General features: G+C 39.4%; 1 protein-coding gene across 1 annotated transcript in view; it reads right to left on the bottom strand.

The window, feature by feature from the left end:
- Positions 1-22,017, bottom strand: part of LOC105472817 (junctional adhesion molecule 2) — a 78,728-nt gene that overhangs the window by 21,485 nt on the left and 35,226 nt on the right. The window contains exons 2-4 of the mRNA XM_011726368.3: positions 10,799-10,864; positions 4,466-4,573; positions 371-523 (exon numbers count right to left, since the gene is read on the bottom strand). Of these exons, the coding sequence (XP_011724670.1) occupies positions 371-523; positions 4,466-4,573; positions 10,799-10,864 (327 nt within the window). The remainder of the gene's footprint in view (positions 1-370; positions 524-4,465; positions 4,574-10,798; positions 10,865-22,017) is intronic.

Here is a 22,017-nt window from a genome sequence, read left to right as displayed (position 1 = left end):
GCTTCTCTACCATCTCATGTGATACTATTTTAAATGGTTGGAAAAATTGTGTATATGCTGAAAACTACTGAAAAATAAACCCTCAGGAAAGATACTCCTATGTACATTGTAGGACCGCTAGGAATTGCCTCCATCTTTAACAAAGAGATACTTTGTGATAACACGTTACTAAAATTTCAGCAGCCAATGAGGGGATGGGGAGAAATGGCCAAGAGCTTGCCGGGAAGGTGATGCTTATGGTCTCTGTAACTTGACTGGTTGAGGCTCCCAGTTGATGCTGGCATGTTCATGGACCAGTGCTTGGTTGCCCCCAGGGCTGTGTGGTGGAGAAGAAGTGAGAGACGTAGTCACACATATACATGCACATCACCTAATACTTCCAGAGTGACTGTGTCCTCTTCCAGGTTTTGGCCTTGCTCAGATGGGGCACTAACTTCACAACGATATTTCCCCGCATCACTTCTTGTCACATTTTTGATCCGGATATTGAAATCTATCATCTCAGCTCGATTTTTAAAATCACCTTTTAGAAAAAGAAGACACTGATGTTAGTAATAACCCAAGTAGCTTTCTGTGTAATACCTTCCTCTAGTCAGTTCATTTAGTAACCAAAGCATTTATTTCCCTATTAATCAACTCAAGTTTAAAGCCTAAAAATTATATATGGATGCTGTTATTTAAATTTTTTCTTTTGGAAAGGACAGTTTTTAAAATGTTCAAAAGGCCAGGCGTGGTGGCTCATGCCTGTAATCCCAGCACTTTGGGAGGCCGAGGCGGTTGGAGACAAGCCTGGCCAACATGGTGAAATCCCGTCTTTACTAAAAATACAAAAAATTAGCTGGGCATGGTGGCATGCGCCTGTAAACCCTGCTACTTGGGAGGCTGAGGCAGGAGAATCATTTGAACCCAGGAGGTGGAGGCTGCAGTGAGCCGAGATTGTGCCACTGCACTCCAGCCTGGGCGACAGAGCGAGAATCAGTCTCAAAAAAAAAAAAAAAAAGTTCAAAAAGGCATATTTAGTTTTATATTCTCATATTTTAATTCATTTTGACATCTAATTTTAGTTTATTCTACTAGCTTAGTCAAAACAGAGATCAAACTTATTTGGCAGTGTTGTAATGCCTATGTTCAACCTCATACTTCTCACCGAATCAAAATTTTGAAGTATTTATGTATAAGGTTAATAACTGTCAGTTAAGCAGTTCACCGAGCAATTAAATGTTTTTGTCCATACGCAGTCAGATTTAATTGCTGCTGTAAGATAGTCATAATTTCTCCAGTTTCAGTCTAACATATACCTTACAGTACACACCTGCATAGATTTTCTAATTATTTGGATGGCCCTAACAAGCCATTTTAGGTCTTTGCCTTCACTTACATAAAACAGGGATAATAATATCTTTTTCAAAAAATTTACTTTCTAGGTAAGCAGACATAAGGCCATGTGAAAACATTTTGCTGAAAGTTGCTAAACAAACGTGAGGCAAAATTTGTAAGGTATTATCATATTAATTATTTTCTAATATTTAACTGACCTTTTTCTAATTTAACAAATATAAAAATTGCATGTTTTCAGAACTACAAAATTCAGTAGTTATACAAGGTGAATTAAAATAGTAAAGCTGGTCATAATAATGTTCATTCATGCATGTTTTTATTTTATTATATTAAGACATAATTATAAAAATAGGTAAAATTTAGTGAAAGCATTCCTATTTATTCTAGCTTAGGTGGTCTTGCCCATGTCAGTGGATTGTCTTGCACTGGCCACTGCATCAGGTACTCAGACAGTCATATGGCCCATAGATTTTTGTCAACCAGATTTGGCAATACAACTCTGACCTGTCAGTCCATATGCCAGATCAAGCATATTGTCAGTGATTGTGTCTAACCTCTCAAATATGTGCTTTTCAAAAATGAGGTGACAGAGCAAGCCAAGGCTCCCTGCTAGGCAACAAACCCATCAATATCTACATTATTTTCAACCACAACATCTAGCAGAGAGTTATCCACGTTTCCTTTGTTTGTGAATGTTTCACTGTTGGTTTATAAAGTGGACTGTTATTTTATCTTCCGAGCTGCTCTGGGCCTTCACTGACATGTTTGATTTCTGGCTGACCCCAGTGCTCCCACCCCGTCTCCAAGTGCCCAGCTCCCTGGCAGGCTGTCACATCCAGCGTGGGCCCTCTGAGGAACAGCTGCCAGCAGGCCTGGCCCCGGAGGCCCTTCCATATTATGTATATAAATTTTATTTTTTGAGACAGAGTCTTGCTCTGTTGCCCAGGCTGGAGTGCAGTGGCGTGATCTTGGCTCACTGCAAGCCATTCTCATGCCTCGGCCTCCCAGGCATCTGGGATTACAGATGTGCACCACCATGCTGGCTAATTTTTGTATTTTTAGTAGAGATGGGGTTTCACCATGTTGGCCAGGCTGGTCTCGAACTCCTGGCCTCAAGTGATCCGCATGCCTCGGCCTCCCAAAGTGCTGGGATTACAGACATGAGCCACTGTGCCCAGCCCCATGTTATATTTTAAAGAATTCAGTTCAAATGCTTGCCTCGTTCCCTTTCTAGTTCCCTTGTAAAAATATTCATGTCTTCAGAAAATCAGGGAGTCTGGTTTAATTGGCTGGAACAGTAACTTTATGTGTGGTGGCCCATGTAACACTGCGGCACAAGAAAAGGTGGTTAAAACATTATTTTATTTTTTGATAGTAACATATTCAGAATTAAAATAGTGTTTTGCACCCGGTGTGGTGGCTTGTACCTGTAGTCCCAGCTGAGGTAGGAGCATCACTTGAGGACAGAAGTTTGAGGCCAGCCTTGGCAACATGGCCAGATCTCATCTCTTTAAAAAAATGTAAAAATTAGGCAGGTGCAGTGGCTCAAATAGTTTTGCATAACGTGCACATGCCAGAAATGGCAACTACAGAAAATTCAAGTGAAGACAGCTGTGCTATTAACGTCTTACAGCTAGTAGTCTTTATCTTGACATATAAGAACTCGAGGGTATATTTTAAATTTTCTACAAACTTCAAACATTTTCACTTAATTCTTTAACATTAAAGAAATACATAGTATTTTAAAATAATAACATGTTTATTACACTTGTAAAATTGTATTTCCAGCTTTAGAAATATTTATAATGGAAAGATTCAAGCATACACAACATTAGAAAGTAGAGTGAATTGTACCTCAATGTATCATTGACCAGCTATAATAGTAATCAATGCAGGGTTTATCTTGTTTCATCTGTATCATTAACCACTGGTTTATTTTGAAGCAAATGGAAATTTGCTTCATCCATCATTATCAATGTCTTAAATTATAAGTTCATCACATATTCAATGGCAAGAGTTGGTAGTAGAAAGAAATGTATAACAAAAGAAAGAAAAGAAAAGAAAGTACTTGATAATGGTTGTTGTCACAACCCACTCTTAAGTCTTAACTCCCTAAGCTTCTCAGTGGTGGCCTGCCTTTCAAGACGGACTTAAGGAAATAGGTTGACAGCATTATGACTGAGAAGCAACCTTCCACTTCCAAACCACACAATTTTTTAATTCCTTTCTCTCAGGAGCCAGGCAAGTGGCTCACACCTGTGATTTCAGTATTTTTGGAGACTGAGGCAGGAGGATGGCTTGAGCCCAGGAGTTCAAGACCAGCCTGGGCAACATAGGGAGACCTCACCTCATCTCTACAAAAAAAAAATTAAATTAGCTGAGTATACTGGTGTGCACCTGTAGTTCCAGCTTCTTGGGGACTGAGATGGGAGGATAACTTGAGCTCCAGAGGTGGAGACTGCAGTGAGCCATGATCATACCACTGTACTCTGGGCTGGGCAAGAGAACAAGACCTTGAAAAAAGAAAGGAAAAAAAGGAAGAAAGGAAGAAAAAGAAGAAAGGAAAGAAAGGAAGAAAAAGAAGAAAGGAAAGAAAGGGAAGAAAGAAAGAAAGAAAAGAAAAAGAAAAAGAAAGAAAGGGAAAGAGAGAGAAAGAAAGAAAGAGAGAGAGAAGAAAGGAAAGGAAGGGAAGAAAGAAAGAAAAGAAACAAAAAAAGAAAAGAAGGAAGGAAGGAAAAGAAAAGAAAGAAAGGAAAGGAAGGGAAGAAAGAAAGAAGGAAAAGAAAGAAAGAAAGAAGGAAATAAGGAAAGAAGGAAAGAAAGAAAGAAAGAAAGAGAAAGAGAGAGAGAGTTTAATCTACAGAGCCAATAAGAGCAATTGCATTTTGCATCCTTTATGCCTGAATTGAGAAAGAAGAGTCCAGGGATTCAGTGGGCTTCACCTCCCTCTGTTCTCTGCTTTTGTGGCTATTGTGTTTTATGTCTCAGACGTGGTTGCTTTCATCTCACACTTACAAAAACACGTTTTCAGTAATCAGTCATGTCCTGATCTCATTTGTCAATTAAAGGATCCTGGTTGTACTTGGCATTCTCTTGCTCACACCTCTTCAAGCCTCCAGCTTCTTACCTTGAAGAGTCTGTTGATAGTAGACAAAGGAGACACTCCGACCCAGTTTCTTCCACTCTAATCTGGAGGAAACAGTCTTCTTTGGGGTTTTACAGGCTAAAATAGCCTCTAGGAACAACAATAAAAATACTTGTTTTTCTAATTGTCTCCATGAATTTATATTTTACTTAACTGGGTAACAACATTTTAAACATATTTAAATTACTCCTTTATAGTTTTATTCATTCATTCATTCATAAATTACTTCAACGGGTCCCATGTTGGCTCAATGCAGAGATGAATTGGAAGCCTTCTAGCTCTTCCACATAATAACTGCGTGACACTATGCTTATTTCCCTGGTTATCAAGTTTGAGTTTTCACCGGTAAAATGGGCTAGTATTTCACAAAGTTGTTGTGAGTCTTCAAATGCAATAAGATACGCAAAGCACACAGACTTGGACATAGTAAGGACTTAACAAATGGCAGCTATGATTAATTACGTATCTTATTATTCTCAGTCTCAGTCTTGAAGGAGTCTACCATCTGGTAGAAGAGGAAACTAAGATAATGGCATTTCAGCTCAGTGTTGCTGAATACCAGCTATGTAAATGGTGATTCATGCTTAGTACCCAAGAAAGGCACTTAATCCAGCCCAGGACATGCTGGGAAACCAGAAAAGTTTCAGCAACATGCTATATTCTCACTCAGATCCCTTCTTTGTCGACCTGCTCTACAAATACATTAATACATATCCAACATGGTCTCCTAATAAATCATTGATTTTTACCCCCAAACAACTGCCTATATAACCTTGCCTCAGTCCAGATAATTATTAAAATTTAAATCTTGGCATCAACTGTGACTACCTCAATGTAGCTAAATGCTTTTATTACAAGAAATTTACTGCAATTGTGTCATTAAATAATTCTTGGAGCCTCCAAAGGAACCCCCTTTTCACTGTCCAAACGAGATGTCTGAGAGAGAAAAAAAAACAACCCAGTGCCAGTCTGGGAACCGCTTCAAGTTGCCAAATGGAAACCTCCAGTTATAAATATTTTTAAAAGTATTTTTTAACCAGGCTCTCTAGAATGTCAACTCCATATTTCTGAAATACTTTTTTCCCACAAGGCATATGGTTTGACCTAAAAAAGCACAGTATCTTTGACCAGAAATTATTTTAAAATCCTTTTCATACCTCTGATTTTAATGTTAAGCAAATGAATGTTAAAAAAGAATGCAGAATATTTAGTTTCTAATTTTTTTCATTCCACACATATTGCTGGACATACGAAAATGGAATAAAAGGTAATGGAAAATAGAAAGTAGGGCAGAGAAAAGAAAGGCAAGGAAGAAAAGAACCAAAAATTGTTTTCAAGGATATCTAAAGTTTTTAAAGCAGGTTTTATATTACAAAGAGACATCATTTTACAGACATGTTTACAATTATGCTACAAAGACAAATGTGTGCTAAGGGACCTGTCTGAGGAAATACAGTTCTGTTCTGTTGATTAAGGAGAATGGGTGGTGACCTTCCGGAGTCTTGAGTTGTAGATAGGTTTCCTTCCGGTATTTTGTGAGTTTCCAACAATTACACACACACCCACACTCATTTTTAGCCTATTCCTCATGTCTTCTGTGTCTTAAGTCTTATTTTACACTTAAATAATTGCATTGTGTTACATATTTAGATACTCACGCATGTGCGTGTGCTTGCGTGTGCACGCACACATACACACACCCCTCCTGGTGAATTCTTCCTAATTTCTGTCCTTATTGCGCTGTGGAAAAACCTCTATGAAACTTATACTAGAAAATATAGCAATAATTTTCCTAAGTCCAGTGACTTCACTCCAGCCTCTCTCTCGCTGGCCATGTAAAATGTGGAGAAATGGTTTATCCAGTTCATCCAAAATATGTTGAGTACTTACTGTCTGCCATGCATTGTTCTTGAGCTATATCAGTGAACAAAACAAAGATCCTTGCCCTTTGGAATCTTACAATCCAGCAGGGGAAGTCAGATAAACAAGAAACGTAATAAAGTGAATTACCTCGTATGTTAGTAGATGATGAGGGTTATGAAGACTAAAGAGAGCAGAGCAGAGTACAGGAGGTTTGGAAGTGCTAGGGACAGCGCTACAATTTTTGAAAAACGGTAGCGAGAGTTCACCTCGTTTAGAAGGTGACATTTGACCAAAGGTTTAAAGGAGGGAGAGAATTCATTATATAGTTCTTTGAGAAAGAAGATCCCAAGTAAGGAAAGAGCCAGTGCCTAGGCCCTCAGGTACTAATGCTTGATTTTGAACTTCTAGCCTCCAGAACCATGAGAGAATAAATTTCTATTGTTTTAAGTCACCTGGTTTGTAGTATTTTTTAATGGCAACCATAGGAAACAAATGCAGAGAATAAAAATACTGGAATCATGGGGTCAATATCTGAAGATAAGGAAGTAAATGAACTTACAACCTAACTCTCATGAACTCTCTTCTCTCTCTTCAGCCAAAATTCAATACTTATGCCAGCATAATTTTGTGTATCAGGCTTTAGGGTTACTGCGCCATAACATGGAGGTTATAGCAGAGGCTTTGGAGTTAGCCTCTACCGTACACTCCCTATGTGATATTGGGAGAATTATTTTTATATCCACGTCTGTAAAATGATAAAAAGAACAGTGCTCATCTTACAAAGTTGTCACTAAGATTAAATGAGACACTATATTTACATGCGTGATGCACATGGTACTACTTTGCATATGGTATGTACTCTGTAAATGGTCATTATTGTTTCCACCCCCTGAGGAATTTCTCTGAGTTATAGTTGCAAGCTTGCCTTTACATAGAAATATATACTTTATACCATCACAAATTTACCCATAAATCACTCCAGTTTGAAATAAAATGTTATCTCTGTAGGAGATAGCAAAAAATATAGATATAAATCATATTTTCTCAACCTAAGGCATATTAAAAACAGGAAAATGTGCCAAGCTTTTCTATTAAGATGATTATTTCATTGCCAAAATAAATTGCAAAATAAATCATCTTTTCTATTAAGATGATTATTTCATTGCCAAAATAAATTCTTTGGATCAAGAAAAGAGAATTCTTTGTTTATAAAAAGCATTAGCAGCAACATGTGGCAAAACAATCACATTTCAGAATTACATAGATAGAATCATTATGAATTTTAATTTTCCTGGATTCTGTACTGCTAATTATCCTTTGATTTCATTCTCAGGGCTCAAGTTAAAAATCATCAAAATCTTACATAACACAAAAAGAGAACTGATACTACCAAAATAGCTCTGACTTAGCAGAAATTACTTCTGTGAAGAAATGCTTGCTATTAAACTCTGATTTATAGCTTTCAGGTTTAGCATCCCTTTGCAGAAGGCTGCACATGTAATTTACAAGCCTGGCAGAGCTGCCCTGATTTCAGTCTCCTTCTGCTCTTGGCACTATCATGCGAAGTGATACAGCATAGCAGCACTGGAAAGAAGGAATTAATTCATAATTTCTTGACCTCGGAGAAACAAGACATAACAAATGAAAAAATTGGGTGAAACACACATACACATATATACAAATCATAAAATATTGTAGACTTACAGCAAAATTAAGTTACTGCATTTAGTCCTAAGACTAAAATGTAGAAGACATAGAAATGTATTTATGCCTTATGAAGAGCCAAGCTGGAATGATGGGGACACATATACAATAGAATTAAAATGAAATTCTTAATTAAAAAGAGGTGAGATGAAAGAAAACACTTATTTTGGAGTAAGATTAACATTTGATTGCAATACATTATGAAAGGATTTTCTATATTAAAAATAAAACATGCATTAAAAAGTAATGTAAATGGGCACAGGGTTTTGTTTTGGAGTGATGAAAATATTTTGGAACTAGGCAGAGGTGGTGGTTGCACAAAACTGAATCTATCAAATGCCACTGAATTGTTCACTTAAAGACTATGAATTTCAGGTTATGTAAAATTCACCTTGATACAGTTTTAAAACATAATGTAAGTTTAAATAATATAATTTTGGTGTCCTAACTCAGATACTATGCGAGAGGATATACATTCACTGTTCCCAGTTGGACCCAGTATTAAGAACCTCCATGGAAGTGAGAAGTAGAAGTGAACTTCACTTCCTTTGTCCCTCGGGGACATCCTGGTCCATTTTCCCCTCCCTCACTCTGTGCTTACCCTTGTGGCCTTTCCAGCTTCTGTTCTGGCATCTCACCCAGCACTGTTTATCCATCCTGGAGGTGCTCCATAGTCCCAAATTCCCTCAATCATTAATTTCCTCTTCCCACCTCTCTCCTTTAAAACTAACTCATACCAGAGTGTTCTATAGCTTAAGCATATAAAAGATTAGAACTTAAGAGAACCTAGTTAACCTAATAATTGTTGAAGTAATTTGTTAAGTTACTCACTTTTTTAATGATGAACTTTAAATTTATTATTTATTTATTTATTTATTTATTTATTTATTTTTGAGATATAGTCTCGGTCTGTTGCCCAGGCCTGGATTGCAGTAGCGTAATCTTGGCTCACTGCAACCTCTGCCTCCCAGGTTCAAGTGATCTCCTGCCTCAACCTCCCAAGTAGCTGGGATTATAGGTGCCCACTACTAGGCCTGGCTAATTTTTTTAGTAGAGACAAGGTTTCACCATGTTGGCCAGGCTGGTCTCGAACTCCTGACCTCAGGTAATACACCTGCCTCAGCCTCCCAAAGTGCTGGGATTACAGGCGCGAGCCACCGTGCCTGGCCACTTTTTTTTTTTTTTTGAGACAATCTCTCACTTTGTTGCCCAGGCTGGAGTGCACTGGCATGATCATGGCTCACTGCAGCCTCAAACTCCTGCACTCAAGTGATCCACCCACCTGCCTCAGCCTGCTGAGTAGCTGGGACAACAGGCGTGTGCCACATGTCTGGCTAATTTGTTTGTTTTTTTATAGAAACAGTGACTTCATGTTTTCCAGGCTGATCTCAAACTCCTGACCTCAGGAGTTTGAGATTACAGGCATGAGCCACCACTCCCAGCCAGGACTGATTCTTACCACAGCATATTTTTACTTAACAAGCACATATAATTTGTATTATGTGTTAGCACTGTTGAAAGCACTATGTGAATATTAACTCATTTAATTCCCCCAACTCCAGACCTTTGCTTTCATCTTTGTCTCTTTCCTTCAAACTTATCTTTCTCCAGTTCCAGGAACCTAAGACATACCTGATGATGAGAGGTCAGACATTTAGGACCCACTTCTTAATGGCCTAAACAAATATTAAATTTAAGAAATAGCAATTCTTCTGATTGCCCAATATTATTAATTATATAAAAGATAAAGGATCCTAAGGAAAAGCAGTAGGTGGTCAATATTTCAAATAAACTTATAGGGCAGGTATGGTGGTTCATGCTTGTAATCCCAGTACTTTGGGAGGCCAAGGTGGGCAGACTGCTTGAGCCCAGGAGTGCAAGACCAGCTTGGGCAACATGGTGAAACCCTGTTTCTACAAAACAATACAAAAAATTAACCAGACATGGTGGCCTGCGCCTGTAATCCCAGCTACTTGGGTGGGTGAGGTTGGAGGATCACTTAACCCTGGAGGTGGAGGTTGCTGTGAGCTGAGATCATACCACATTGCACTCCAGCATGGGTGACAGACGAAGATCCTGTCTCAAACAAAATAAAGCAAAACACAACAACAACAATAACAAAAACTTATTAAAAAGCCCATATATAGGTTACTAGTTTCTTTTGACAATTTTTTAAATGTGGCAAAATAAACATAAAATTCACCACCTTGACCATTTTTTACTGTACAGCTCAGCAGTATTAAGTATATTGTTGCACATATAACAATCTCCAGAACTATTTTATCTTGCAAAACAGAAACTTTATACTCTTAAATTAACTCCTCCTTACAAACATTTTAAAGAAGCTAAAATAGATAAAATGGTGCCCCAAAGTAAGCTATATTAATATCATCTTAAATATACACAGAGGGGTTTGTGTTCATTTCTATTTCTCATATCTAGCTGGCTAGAAACTTTCCAAGCTCTCCATCTCCCAGTTTCACAAATCAGATTTGCTTTGTTGCAGGTAATGTAAGTAATAGGAGACCCTCTTTGTACATCCAGTCTTTTATTGAATGTCCAAAATGTCCACTGAGGAGGTGGAGAAAATGTTCTTGAGGTGGAGTCAGCATGAAGCAGCATTTCAGGCAGAGGAATTAGTAGAAGATAAAGGCAGAGAATCCCAACAAATAGAAAATCACATCATATGAGTCACTCTCATGAGTTATTTCAACAATGCAGCCTGTGAAAATCAGTAAGATACTGTACCTTGGTACTCTACTGCTGTGACCACTTGCTGGTCTTTTGGGGCAGAAAATCCATAGGCCTTATGATCTAAAAGATTAAAACAGATAGGATAATTAAAAATAAACAAAAATTCACTTTCAAATGTCCGAATGGAATGCAATATTCAAGAAAACTGTCCTAAAGTTTGGTGACAGTTTTGCCCAATTCCTAACACATAGTTTTAAAGTATCAAAATAGGAAAAAGCAAACAAAACTATATGTATTTATTTTCTAGACTGTAGTTTTGGCCTTTAAGCATTTCCCAAAGTAGAACCCTTGTATCTATTTGGACCCCACCACAGACAACACGCTCTTGCCAGCCCAATCATTGAAAAATATCTTACATCCTTCATTCAGCTTAATATGCAGTCTAGTGTCACATGGTATTGCCTCACAAATAACAGCTAATTCTTCTTAGTGCTTATTTAAAAGTATAAATAGCTTTATAAATTTATCCCTGACAATACTTATGTCATATAGAAATGAGTCATTTTACATACTTTTGATGAAATTTGTATATGTATATAGTATAATAGATATAAGTTGTATATGAAATTATGATGAAAAATTCAAGCAGAACATCTTTATTTTTTCCCCCCAAAACATTTCAATGATTTTTGAGAACTGGTCTATAGACTAAAGTAACTACTATGGTGGCTACCGCTACTGTGATCTAATAGTTACATGATGCTGCTGTTGTTTATTACCACTCCCTTAAACTAACACAGAAATTTTCATTTAAAAAGGCACCTCTGATACAGATAGGAGACAGAAAAGTGCTGGGTAGGAGAAGGCAGTTCCTTGGCAAAGGCCCTACCCTCAGGCCTGGAGACCCGCGACCCTAAAAGGGGTCGCATTCCTGTTTTCATACCCCAAAAGTTGCCTTTTGTCCCACCATGCCCCCTATCCTGTACCTATATAAACCCCAAACCCCAGGTTCTAGAAGCAGATGAGCAGGCAAGGAGACGAGGAGACAAGCAGACAAATGGCGGAACAACGGGGCAGAGAAAGATAGAAGAGGAGAGAAGTCTGAACACTGAGAGGAGTTCGACTGGGGGTGGTCGGAGAAGTGTTCAGCCTCTGGATGGCCAAACTCCAGGAAAAGATCATCTTCCCACTCCATCCCTTCTTCCAGCTCCCCATCCATCCTGCTGAAAGCTACCTCCACCACTCAGTAAAACCCTGCGTTCATCCTTCAACTCCTTGTGTGACCTGATTTTTCTGGGATACTGGGCAAGAGCTCAGGATACAGAAAACTGTCACACTGGCCCTCCGCCCACACGAAAAGGCAGAGGGTCCCTTGAGCTGGTTAACACTCAGGCCATCTGTGGATGGCAAGGCTAAAAGGGCACATTGTAACACACACCCGCTTGGGCTCCTGCACCTGTCCGTCTGCATGCTGCCCCTCCCCTCAGGGATTCAAGCAGCGGCCATCGAAAAGGTGAGCCACACCCCTGTCGCATGTCCTGCGAGGGGGATCAGGGAACTCTCCCATTTCACCTTCACATACTTGCTTTTATGCTGTAAAATTCAATATTCAAAATAACCTAGTGTGGTAGGCATTATTAGTACTAAAGAAGAAAGTATCAATAAAACTTTTTAATTCCATCTTTGATCTAAATCACTTTCTTTATGGATGTCATTCTATACTCCAGTGTAATGACCATGTTTAAAAATAATTTAAATATTTTCCTATAAGTGTACATCTCTAAAATATAAATGTTACAAGCGCAAGACTGTTGCCTGTTATAGTCTCTGAAATTAACTCAAACACTCAGAACAGTGCCTGGCATAAAGCAAGACACAATAAATGTTTGTTGAATAAATGAGCTCATTCCTTATTGTATACTAATAAGAAAAGTCCAGTAAATGAGGTCAGATCAAACTGACACTGAGGAAGAGTTCCTGAAGGCAAGCAATTCTTTAGGGTAAGTGTTGTAAGTATACAATATTGGATTGGTATTAATTGTTTCAAAGTCAGAATAATGCAAAGCATTATTGTTGGTTGATCTGGTTTGACTGTGTCCCCACTCAAATCTTGTCTTGAACTGTAGTTCCCATAATCCCCATGTGTTGTGGGAGGAACCTGGTGGGTGGTAATTGAACCATGCTGTTCTCGTGATAGTGAGTGAGTTCTCATGAGACCTGATGGTTTTATAAGGGGCTTTTTCCCTGCCTTCACTCTGCACTTCTCCTGGCTGCTGCCATATGAAAAAAGATGTATTTGCTTCCCCTTCTGCCATGATTACAAGTTTCCTGAGGCCTCCCCAGCCATGCTGAACTGTGAGTCAATTAAACCTCTTTCCTTTATAAATTACCTAGACTCAGGTATGTCTTTATTAGCAGAATGAGAACAGACTAATACAATGGTCATCTCAAGAAAACAATTTAGGCAAAACAATCCAACTGCTCTCCTTCATTATTCACCCAAAAAATTATACATGATATAAGGTAAGACTGAATTAAGCCTATCATGAAAAGCTAAATAAAGTTATTTATTGACTATATATTTCTATAATTTATTTGAAATGCTATTTCTCCACTCATGCTACCATCTGTCCTCTGTCTTCCTGTGGTCTACTGACCCTGTTTTCATTAAGACGACAATGACCTATCTGTTGGCATCTCTAATGGACACTTTTCAGTCTATATCTTACCTGACCTCTCTATGACATGTGACTCTGTTGACTCCCTTGTATTCTGTAACTTGATTCTCTCCTAGTCTTTGTCCTTCTGTTCTGATCCTAGTACTTCATTCTGTCTGCTTCGTGAGTTCTTCTTCCTCCTTGTTCTGCCCATCCATCCACCCATCCATCCATCCATCCATCCATCCATCCATCCATCCATCCATCCAGAAACTGCTTTTCTGACTAAACTAGCTCCTTTTTATAGAGTATTTTATACTCTGATTGAGCCAACTAGCATTTATTTGCTAAAAAGTTGTAACTCCATATCTCCAGCTCCAATCTCTCTTGAAATTAAATCTGTGAGGCTGGCTTTCTGCTGGACATCTGTATTTCCATTTCCCACAATTACCACAAACTCTTGGGCAAAACTCATCAGCTTGCCCCCAAACTTTGTACTATCTCTGCAAATCTCATCCCTGTGTAAAGCATCACATTCCATGTGGCCACTCACACTAGAAACTTAGGTACTGCCCATGATGCATCCATCTTCTCATCCCTTCATTCATCAGCTTCCATCTATAGACTAAGAATTGCGAGTCATCCAAGAAAATGTTTTGAAGTATTTTTCCTTCCCTGTCTTTCCCATCTCCCACCTTTATGCCACAAAGTGCTCAGGGAAGGGATATGGACAGCCAAACTTGAGAGAGAAAAATAGGGTATTTCCTGCCTTTCCACGTCAAAAGTCCCAACCATTAGAGTAATGGAAAACATTCAGAATTTAGGCAAACATTTAAGAGAAACCATCATGAGCAAATTACACCTGCTGCTTTCTGGACTTGGAGTACAGAGAAGGAAGTAACTTAGAGGACAAAGACCTTGATGGACTCTTGAGAAAGGATAATATTAGCTAAAATTTATTAAGCACTTGGTGCTTCACAAGTATTAACTCATTTGACTCTTACAATTCTCTGTGGCAGGGTACCATTTTTGCTCACGTTTTTGAGGGTGGGAAAACTGAGGCACAGAAAGAGTAAGAAACTTGGCCATGGTTATATAAGAAGTAAGTGGTGGAGTTTGGATTTGGACTCAGTCAGTACCTAAAGCCCACATAGTTAATTACTGTGGTATACTAGGCCCACACCATGCCCCAAGATGAACACGAGCAAGGATTGCAGATTAACAAAGATGCCAGGAGGAAAGGTTCATTAGTCCTATGAAAACAGGAGAGTTTAAGAAATTGGTAGTTAGAATGAAGGCAAAAGACTGGCTCTGGAGCACAATAGGAAGGTGGAAGCTAAGAGGCTGAACTAGGAAAGTAGGACACCAGGGTAATCCCAGAGGGGAGGTCTAGGTAAGGGTTTCTTAATCTTGACACTATTGATGTCTGGCACCCAATCATTCTTTGTTGCAGGGGGCTGTCCTGTGCACTGTAGGATGTTTTGCAGTATCCCTGGCTTCTACCCACTAGATGCCGGTATCACCACGCCCCAAGTGATGACAACTAAAATGTCCCTAAACATTAGCAAATGTCCCCTGAAACATGGGGGTAAAGAACTCACTCCTGGTTGAGAACCATTGCTCTAGACTTCCAGTTAGACCAGTTTGAACAACCAGGAACAAGAATAAACCAATAGACTGTAAAGAATGCCAAAGAATCATGAATTCTAGGATTCTGAAAGGTTCCTATAAAATCAGAATTGTATAACTATGAAAGATAATTGATTATACTCCTGGAAAGGAGAAAGAAATCTTTCATATGACATGACATCTCTTCTTTGATTTATTCATCTCTATATACCAACATGTAAATTAGTCTTCCATTGTGCTAGATTTTTTCACTCCTATGCTATTCTGGAGATTTTTCTTTTTTCCTTAAAAGCCTGGACAGCAAATCTAATTGTGAAGTTAAAATTTGCAAAACTACTTTGAGAGGCCAAGGAAGGAGGATCACTTGAGGCCAGGAGTTTAAGACCAGCCTGCGCAATATAGTAATGTCCCCCATCTCTACAAAAAATTTTTAAAAATTATCTGGGTATGGTAGCACCTGCCTGTAGTCCCAGCTACTTGGGAGGCTGAGGCAGGAGGATCACTTGAGCGCAGGAATTTGAAGCTGCAATGGGCTATGATCGCACCACTGCACTCCAGCCTGGGCTGGACAACACAGTGACTCACAAAAAATTTTTTTTTAATTTGCAAAAGTCTATGGGACACAAATTACTTGATTTCTAGTATAACAGGAAAACCAGTGATATGCAGGTTCGATATCTCTAAATGGCTAACATATTTAACAGGGAAACTAGCAAATATGTTGTCTATGTGAAGAGTACAGGACTGAACTGATTTCTATTGACAGCTGTAAATATGTCCATAGAAAACAGTGACCCATGTGGCTCAATCCTCGAGAGGTGTCAGGTCCACCAAGGAGTAATTTCAAAAGGACTCTTCTGCTTGTATATTTCAAGAACCAAGAACCTTGAAAGGGGTCCATGCCATCTTTTAAAATATCCTTTTCCATACACTTTGATCTCATAGCAGCTGTTCTTTCTTTTCTCTTCTCCCATATCCCTTTCTTCTCCTGCATTCCTTTCTTTCCTAGTTTCTCTTCTGTTTCTCACATGTTATTTTATAGACTCCAAAGATAGAGTCTGAGTCTTCAGAGAGCAGAGGAAGGAATGAGACAGGAGACCAAGCCAGAATCCTCTTCAGTGAGCTGGAGAAAGGACAGGACCTTAAATGTTCTTGTTGCTTTACTCCTTCTTTTATTTATTTTTTTATCTTTGAGACTTGAGTCTCACTCTATTGCCCAGGCTGGAGTGCAGTGGCACAGTCTCGGCTCACTGCAACCTCCACCTCCTGGGTTCAAGTGATTCTCATGCCTCAGCCTCCTGAGTAGCTGGGATTACAGGCGCACATCACCACACCCAGCTAATTTTTGTCTTTTTAGTAGAGGTGGGGTTTCACCATGTTAGCCAGTCTGGTCTCGAACTCCTGACCTCAAATGATTCACCCGCCTCGGCCTCCCAAAGTGCTGGGATTACAGGCGTGAGCCACCGCGCCCGGCCTACTGCTACTTTTCATGACAAAATCTCTGAACATTTTTGCCAGTGATTCCAATGCCAAACCATTATTCTGTGAAACTTTCGAAGTATACTTTGAAGAAGTCTCTTTGTCCTTTTAGCAACGTGTGAATTAATGCCCTCAGAGAAACTCTACTTATGACTGACAATTCTTGGGATTTTTGAAGTATTTTAGTTCACTTTTTAGACAAAACAATGAAAACTCAAATTCCCTGGAAACCAGTTGAGGAAAACCTCGGGGCAAAATAGGAAAAGATAATCTTTGTTCCCTCCGTATCATCATACCTTTGAACTTTTCAAACACCACACTGCCTACAGAGAATGTTTATTTTCTTCAGTAGGTTCTGGCCTTCCTTCATTTCAGGCAAACTTTAGTACAATCTGAGATTAGAAGATTTAGGAACTGGGTTTCAGGAATCATTGAGAAATAAAATCATTTTCTCTTTCTCAATTCCAGTTTTCTACTTGTTAAAATTTCCTTTAAGAAACATTTCTTAAATTGTCAAAAATTACTATAAAAGTTCTGTGAAAAATAACAGCTGTTAGCTTCAGGAATTTTGTTAATTCCCTTGTACATTTTTCATGTGTATAATAATATTTGAACAGAAAAATAATGCATCACAGATGTTAAAAAAGAGGATTAGTTGAACTGGCAAAAGTATGTAGGCAAAAAATTATAAAGGGCATTAGCTTTAATAAATTAATTATCAGCAGTATTTCTTAGTAGCTGAATATTTATTTCCATATATTTTTTTCTTTTTGTGTGTATATATTTAAGGGGCAAAAGTACAGTTTTGTTACCTGGGTATACTGTGTAGTGGTGAAGTCTGGGCTTTTAGTGTAGCTGTCATCCAAATATACATTGTACCTATTTTTGTGATTTTTTTTTGAGAGGGAGTCTTGCTCTGTGGCCCAGGCTGGAGTGCAGTGGCGCTATCTCAGCTCACTGCAAGCTCCGCCTCCTGGGTTCATGCTATTCTCCTGTCTCAGCCTCCCGAGTAGCTAGGACTACAGGCGCCGCCACCACGCCCAGCTAATTTTTTGTATTTTTAGTAGAGACAGGGTTTCACCATGTTAGTCAGGATGGTCTCAATCTCCTGGCCTCGTGATCCGCCTGCCTCGGCCTCCCAAAGTGCTGGTATTACAAGCATGAGCCACCGTGCCCGGCCTTTTGTGATTTCAAGTATCTTCTCCTTCTAGCTACCTTTCTTCATCTAATTCTATTTATTTCAGGGTTTACCAACAAATTAAGTAAAAATATTTAAAATGTGTGGTCACTTATGTGGAACTTATTTGAACAGAAAGCTCTGAATCTTTAAATTTAAAAAGTTTATTTATTACAAGATTTCTACCTTGTTTTAGCCTTCCTAGAGTTCCTTTTTTAAAAACTTGTACCTAATAACTCTCTTTATAAAAACAAAATGTTGGATTTTATATCAACATATCACTAGCAGATGTTAGATTTTGCCCCTGTTGGCTGCTTTCTTGAAGTGATTTTTATTTTTTCTTCACTTTTCCAGAATAAATTAAATAGGAAAATAAACAAAAGAAAATGGTCATGTAGGCCTGCTGGTTGAGGTCAACAATTGTCTTAAAGTTAGCCTCAGAACATCTTTAATAGTTATGAACATGTTCCAAAAGCACTGGCAGAAGTTCATAAAATAAGGTGAAGAGATGATTATTTTCATAACTGCTAACAACTCCAAGTCAAATAATTCCCAGTCAAATGAAACCTTTTGTGTTTCTTTTCCTCCCAACTTTAAGAACAAAAGTTTTTGTATTCTCTATTACTCATCGAAGACGGTCTGGTTTGACTAACAATATTTACTTTACATTGCTACAATTTAAAAATTACTAAAAAGGTGTTATTTAAATTAACACTTTTAATTGAAAACATGACAAGGAAAAACTGGAGAAGTGTTATACAAGTTTTTTTTTTTTTTTTGACAGAGTCTCTCTCTGTCACCCAGGCTGGAGTACAGTGGTGCGATCTTGGCTCACTGCAACCTCTACCTCCTGGGTTCAAGTGATTCTCCTGCCTCAGCCTCCCAAGTAGCTGGGATTACAGGCACCCACCACCACACCTGGTTAATTTTTGTATTTTCAGTAGAGACGGGGTTTCACCATGTTGGCCAGGCTGGTCTGAAACTCCTGACCTCAAGTGAACTGCCCATCTCGGCCTCTCAAAGTGGTAGGATTACAGATGTGAGCCAGTGCACCCGGCCCAAAGATTTTGTTTGTTTGTTTGTTTGTTTTTGAGACAGAGTCTGGCTCTGTTGCCCAGGCTGGAGTGCAGTGGAGCGATCTCGCCTCACTGCAAGCTCTGCTTCCTGGGTTCACGCCATTGTCCTGCCTCAGTCTCCCAAGTCACTGGGATTACAGGTGCCTGCCACCACGCCCGGCTAATTTTTTTGTATTTTTAGTAGAGACGTGGTTTCACTGTGTTAGCCAGATGGTCTCGATCTCCTGACCTCGTGATCCACCCGCCTCAGCCTCCCAAAGTGCCGGGATTACAGGCGTGAGTCACCACACCCAGCCACCTGCTTTAAAAGTATAGTACCACAGTATCATGTATAAAAGCAAGTTATACAAACTACGGGTATCAATTATATCATAAGTTTCATAAAAATAAAAATTTATGGCCATGTGGTTTTGATAGTTACTGAAAGAAAATTATTATACTGATATGGTTTAGATCTGCGTCCCACCCAAATCTCATGTTCAGTTGTAATTCCTAATGCTGGAAGTAGGGCTGGTGGAGGGTGATGGGATCATGGGAGCAGTTTCTCATGAATGGCTTAACACAATCCCCTTGGTACTGTTGTCATGATAGTGAGTGAGTTCTCCTGAGATCTGGTTGTTTAAAAGTGTGTAGCCTGCCCCCGCTTCCTTCTTTCTTTCTTTCTTTCCTTCCTTCCTTCCTTCCTTCCTTCCTTCCTTCCTTCCTTCCTTCCTTCCTTCCTTCCCTCTCTCCCTCCCTCCTTCCTTCCTTTCCCTTTTTCCTTCTCTTCTTCCTTCTCTTTCTCCTTCCTTCCTTTCTTCCTTCCTTCCTTCCTTCCCTCCCTCCCTCCTTCCTTTTCCTTTTTCCTCCTCCTCTTCCTTCTCTTTCTCCTTCCTTCCTTCCTTCTTTCCTTCCTTCCTTCTTTCCTTCCTTCCTTCCTTCCCCTTCCCTCCCTCCCTCCCTCCCTCCCTCCCTTCCTTCCTTCCTTCTTTCCTTCCTTCCTTCCTTCCTTCCTTCCTTCCTTCCTTCCTTCCTTCCTTCCTTCCTTCCTTCCTTCCTTCCTTCCTTCCTTCCTTCTCAGACACAGTTTCCCTCTGTCACCAAGGCTGGAGTGCAATGGTGCCATCTTGGTTCACTGCAACCTCTGCTTCCCGGGCTCAAGTGGTTTTTGTGCCTCAACCTCCCAAGTAGCTGGGACTACAGGAATGAGCCACCATGTCCTGCCATTTTTTGTACTAATAGTAGAGATGGGGTTTTGCCGTGTTAGCCAGAGTGGTCTCAAACTGCTGGTCTCAAGTGATCCGCCCACCTCAGCCTCTCAAAGTGCTAGAATTACAGGCATGAGCTACCACACCTGGCCAACAAGTGTGTAGCACCTCCCCGCTTTCTCTTTTGCTCTTGCTCACACCATGTGAGACGCCTGTGCCCGCTTCACCTTCCTCCATAATTGGAAGCTTCCTGAGGCCTCCCCAGAAGCAGAAGCCACTATGCTTCCTGTACAGCCTACAGAGCCGTGAGCCAATTCAACCTCTTTTCTTTATAAATTACACGGTTTCAGGTATTTATTTGTAGCAATGGGAGAACAGATCAGCACATATACTAATAAATATAAAAAATTGCACAGGGTTGGCATTGACAAATAAAATAATTCCACCCAGTATTTATTAGGGATAAATATGTATATTAATAGAAAGTAACCCAATGAAGTAGCAACAAATTTAGAGCTAGACATTATGGTCATCTATCTTATTATTGTTCAACCATACTAGATTTAGAGAGTAGGCGAGAAAGAAAAAGAGAGAGAGACAGACACATGTCTTTAGAGTCTCTCGAACTAGATAATCTGGCTCTTCCTCTTAATGAGACATTGATATTCTATTTTCAAGAAAGGGAAGCCACACCAAAATGCAAGGAGAAAGAAAAGACAGACTTGACTTTAGAGTTACTGGGGGCTGATGTCCCGGTCAGTTTATGATCATCTTAGGAATTTAAGAATAATTTTCACTATGAATAAATTCTCCCCTTAAGAACCTAACTTCTAAGTAAGATATGACTCCACTGCATTAAAATTCTCATTTGTCAGATGTATTATTAGTCTGTTCTCACACTGCTAAGACTGGGTAATTTATTTATTTTTTATTTATTATTTTATTTTTTTGAGACAGAGTCTCACTCTGTCACCCAGGGTAGAGTGTAGTGGCACGATCTCAGCTCACTGCAACCTCCACCTCCCAGGTTCAAGTGATTCTCATGCCTCAGCCTCCCGAGTAGCTGGGATCACAGGCAAGTGCCATCATGCCTGGCTAATGTTTATATTTTTTAGTAGAGATGTGGTTTCATGATGTTGGCCAGGCTGGTTTTGAACTCCCGACTTCAGGTGATCCACCTACCTGGGCATCCCAAAATGCTGGGATTACAGGCGTGAGCCACCGTGCCTGGCCAAAACTGGGTAATGGTAATTTATAAAGGAAGAGATTTAATGGACTCACAGTTTCATGTGGCTGGGGAGGCCTCACAATTATGGTGGAAGGCAAAAGGCACGTCTTACATGGCAGCAGTAAAGAGAGAATGAGAGCCAAGCAAAAGGGGAAACCCCTTATAAAACCATCAGATCGCATGAGACTTATTTACTACCATGAAAACATTATGGGGGAAACTGCCATCATGATTCAATTATCTCCCACCAGGTCCCTCCCAGAACACGTGGGAATTATAGGAGCTACAATTCGAGATGAGATTTGGGTGGGGACAGAGCCAAACCACATCAACAGATATAACAATTGAGAGTAGTTAAATAAGTTGCTCGAGGTCACAATGCTTCAGAAAGCAGGGAAGCCAAGATGTCCATCCACTTAATCTGCTCCACAGTCCCCTTTCCTCTCTCCCTGCCCTCAATAAGTACAAGGCATTTTGAGAAAGTAGCACCAAACACAAGACCACCAGACACTCTGTAATGGCTTCATAGCCATTTTCAAACTTTAGGGTTGTAAAGATATTATTCAGAGAGTATATTACAAATTGCCATCTTAACAGAGACAGTGTTAATGAGTAAATGTTTATGGTGAATGAACTAATTTGAAACCGTGTATATTTATGCACAAAAGTTTTATGCCCTCTGCCTTTTCTGGTTCTTCAACAACTTAAGCATAAGAGAGACTACTGAAGATTCAAAATTGAGGATAAAGTTATTTTCATGTAAGTTACCTGCATTACTAAGTTCAGGAAAACTTCCAGGGCATTCCGTTGCACAAACAACTAGATTAAAATTTTTCAGTT

Source organism: Macaca nemestrina, chromosome 4, assembly GCF_043159975.1.
Source record: "Macaca nemestrina isolate mMacNem1 chromosome 4, mMacNem.hap1, whole genome shotgun sequence".
NCBI lineage: Eukaryota > Metazoa > Chordata > Mammalia > Primates > Cercopithecidae > Macaca > Macaca nemestrina.
This window is presented reverse-complemented; position numbering and strand designations above follow the sequence as displayed.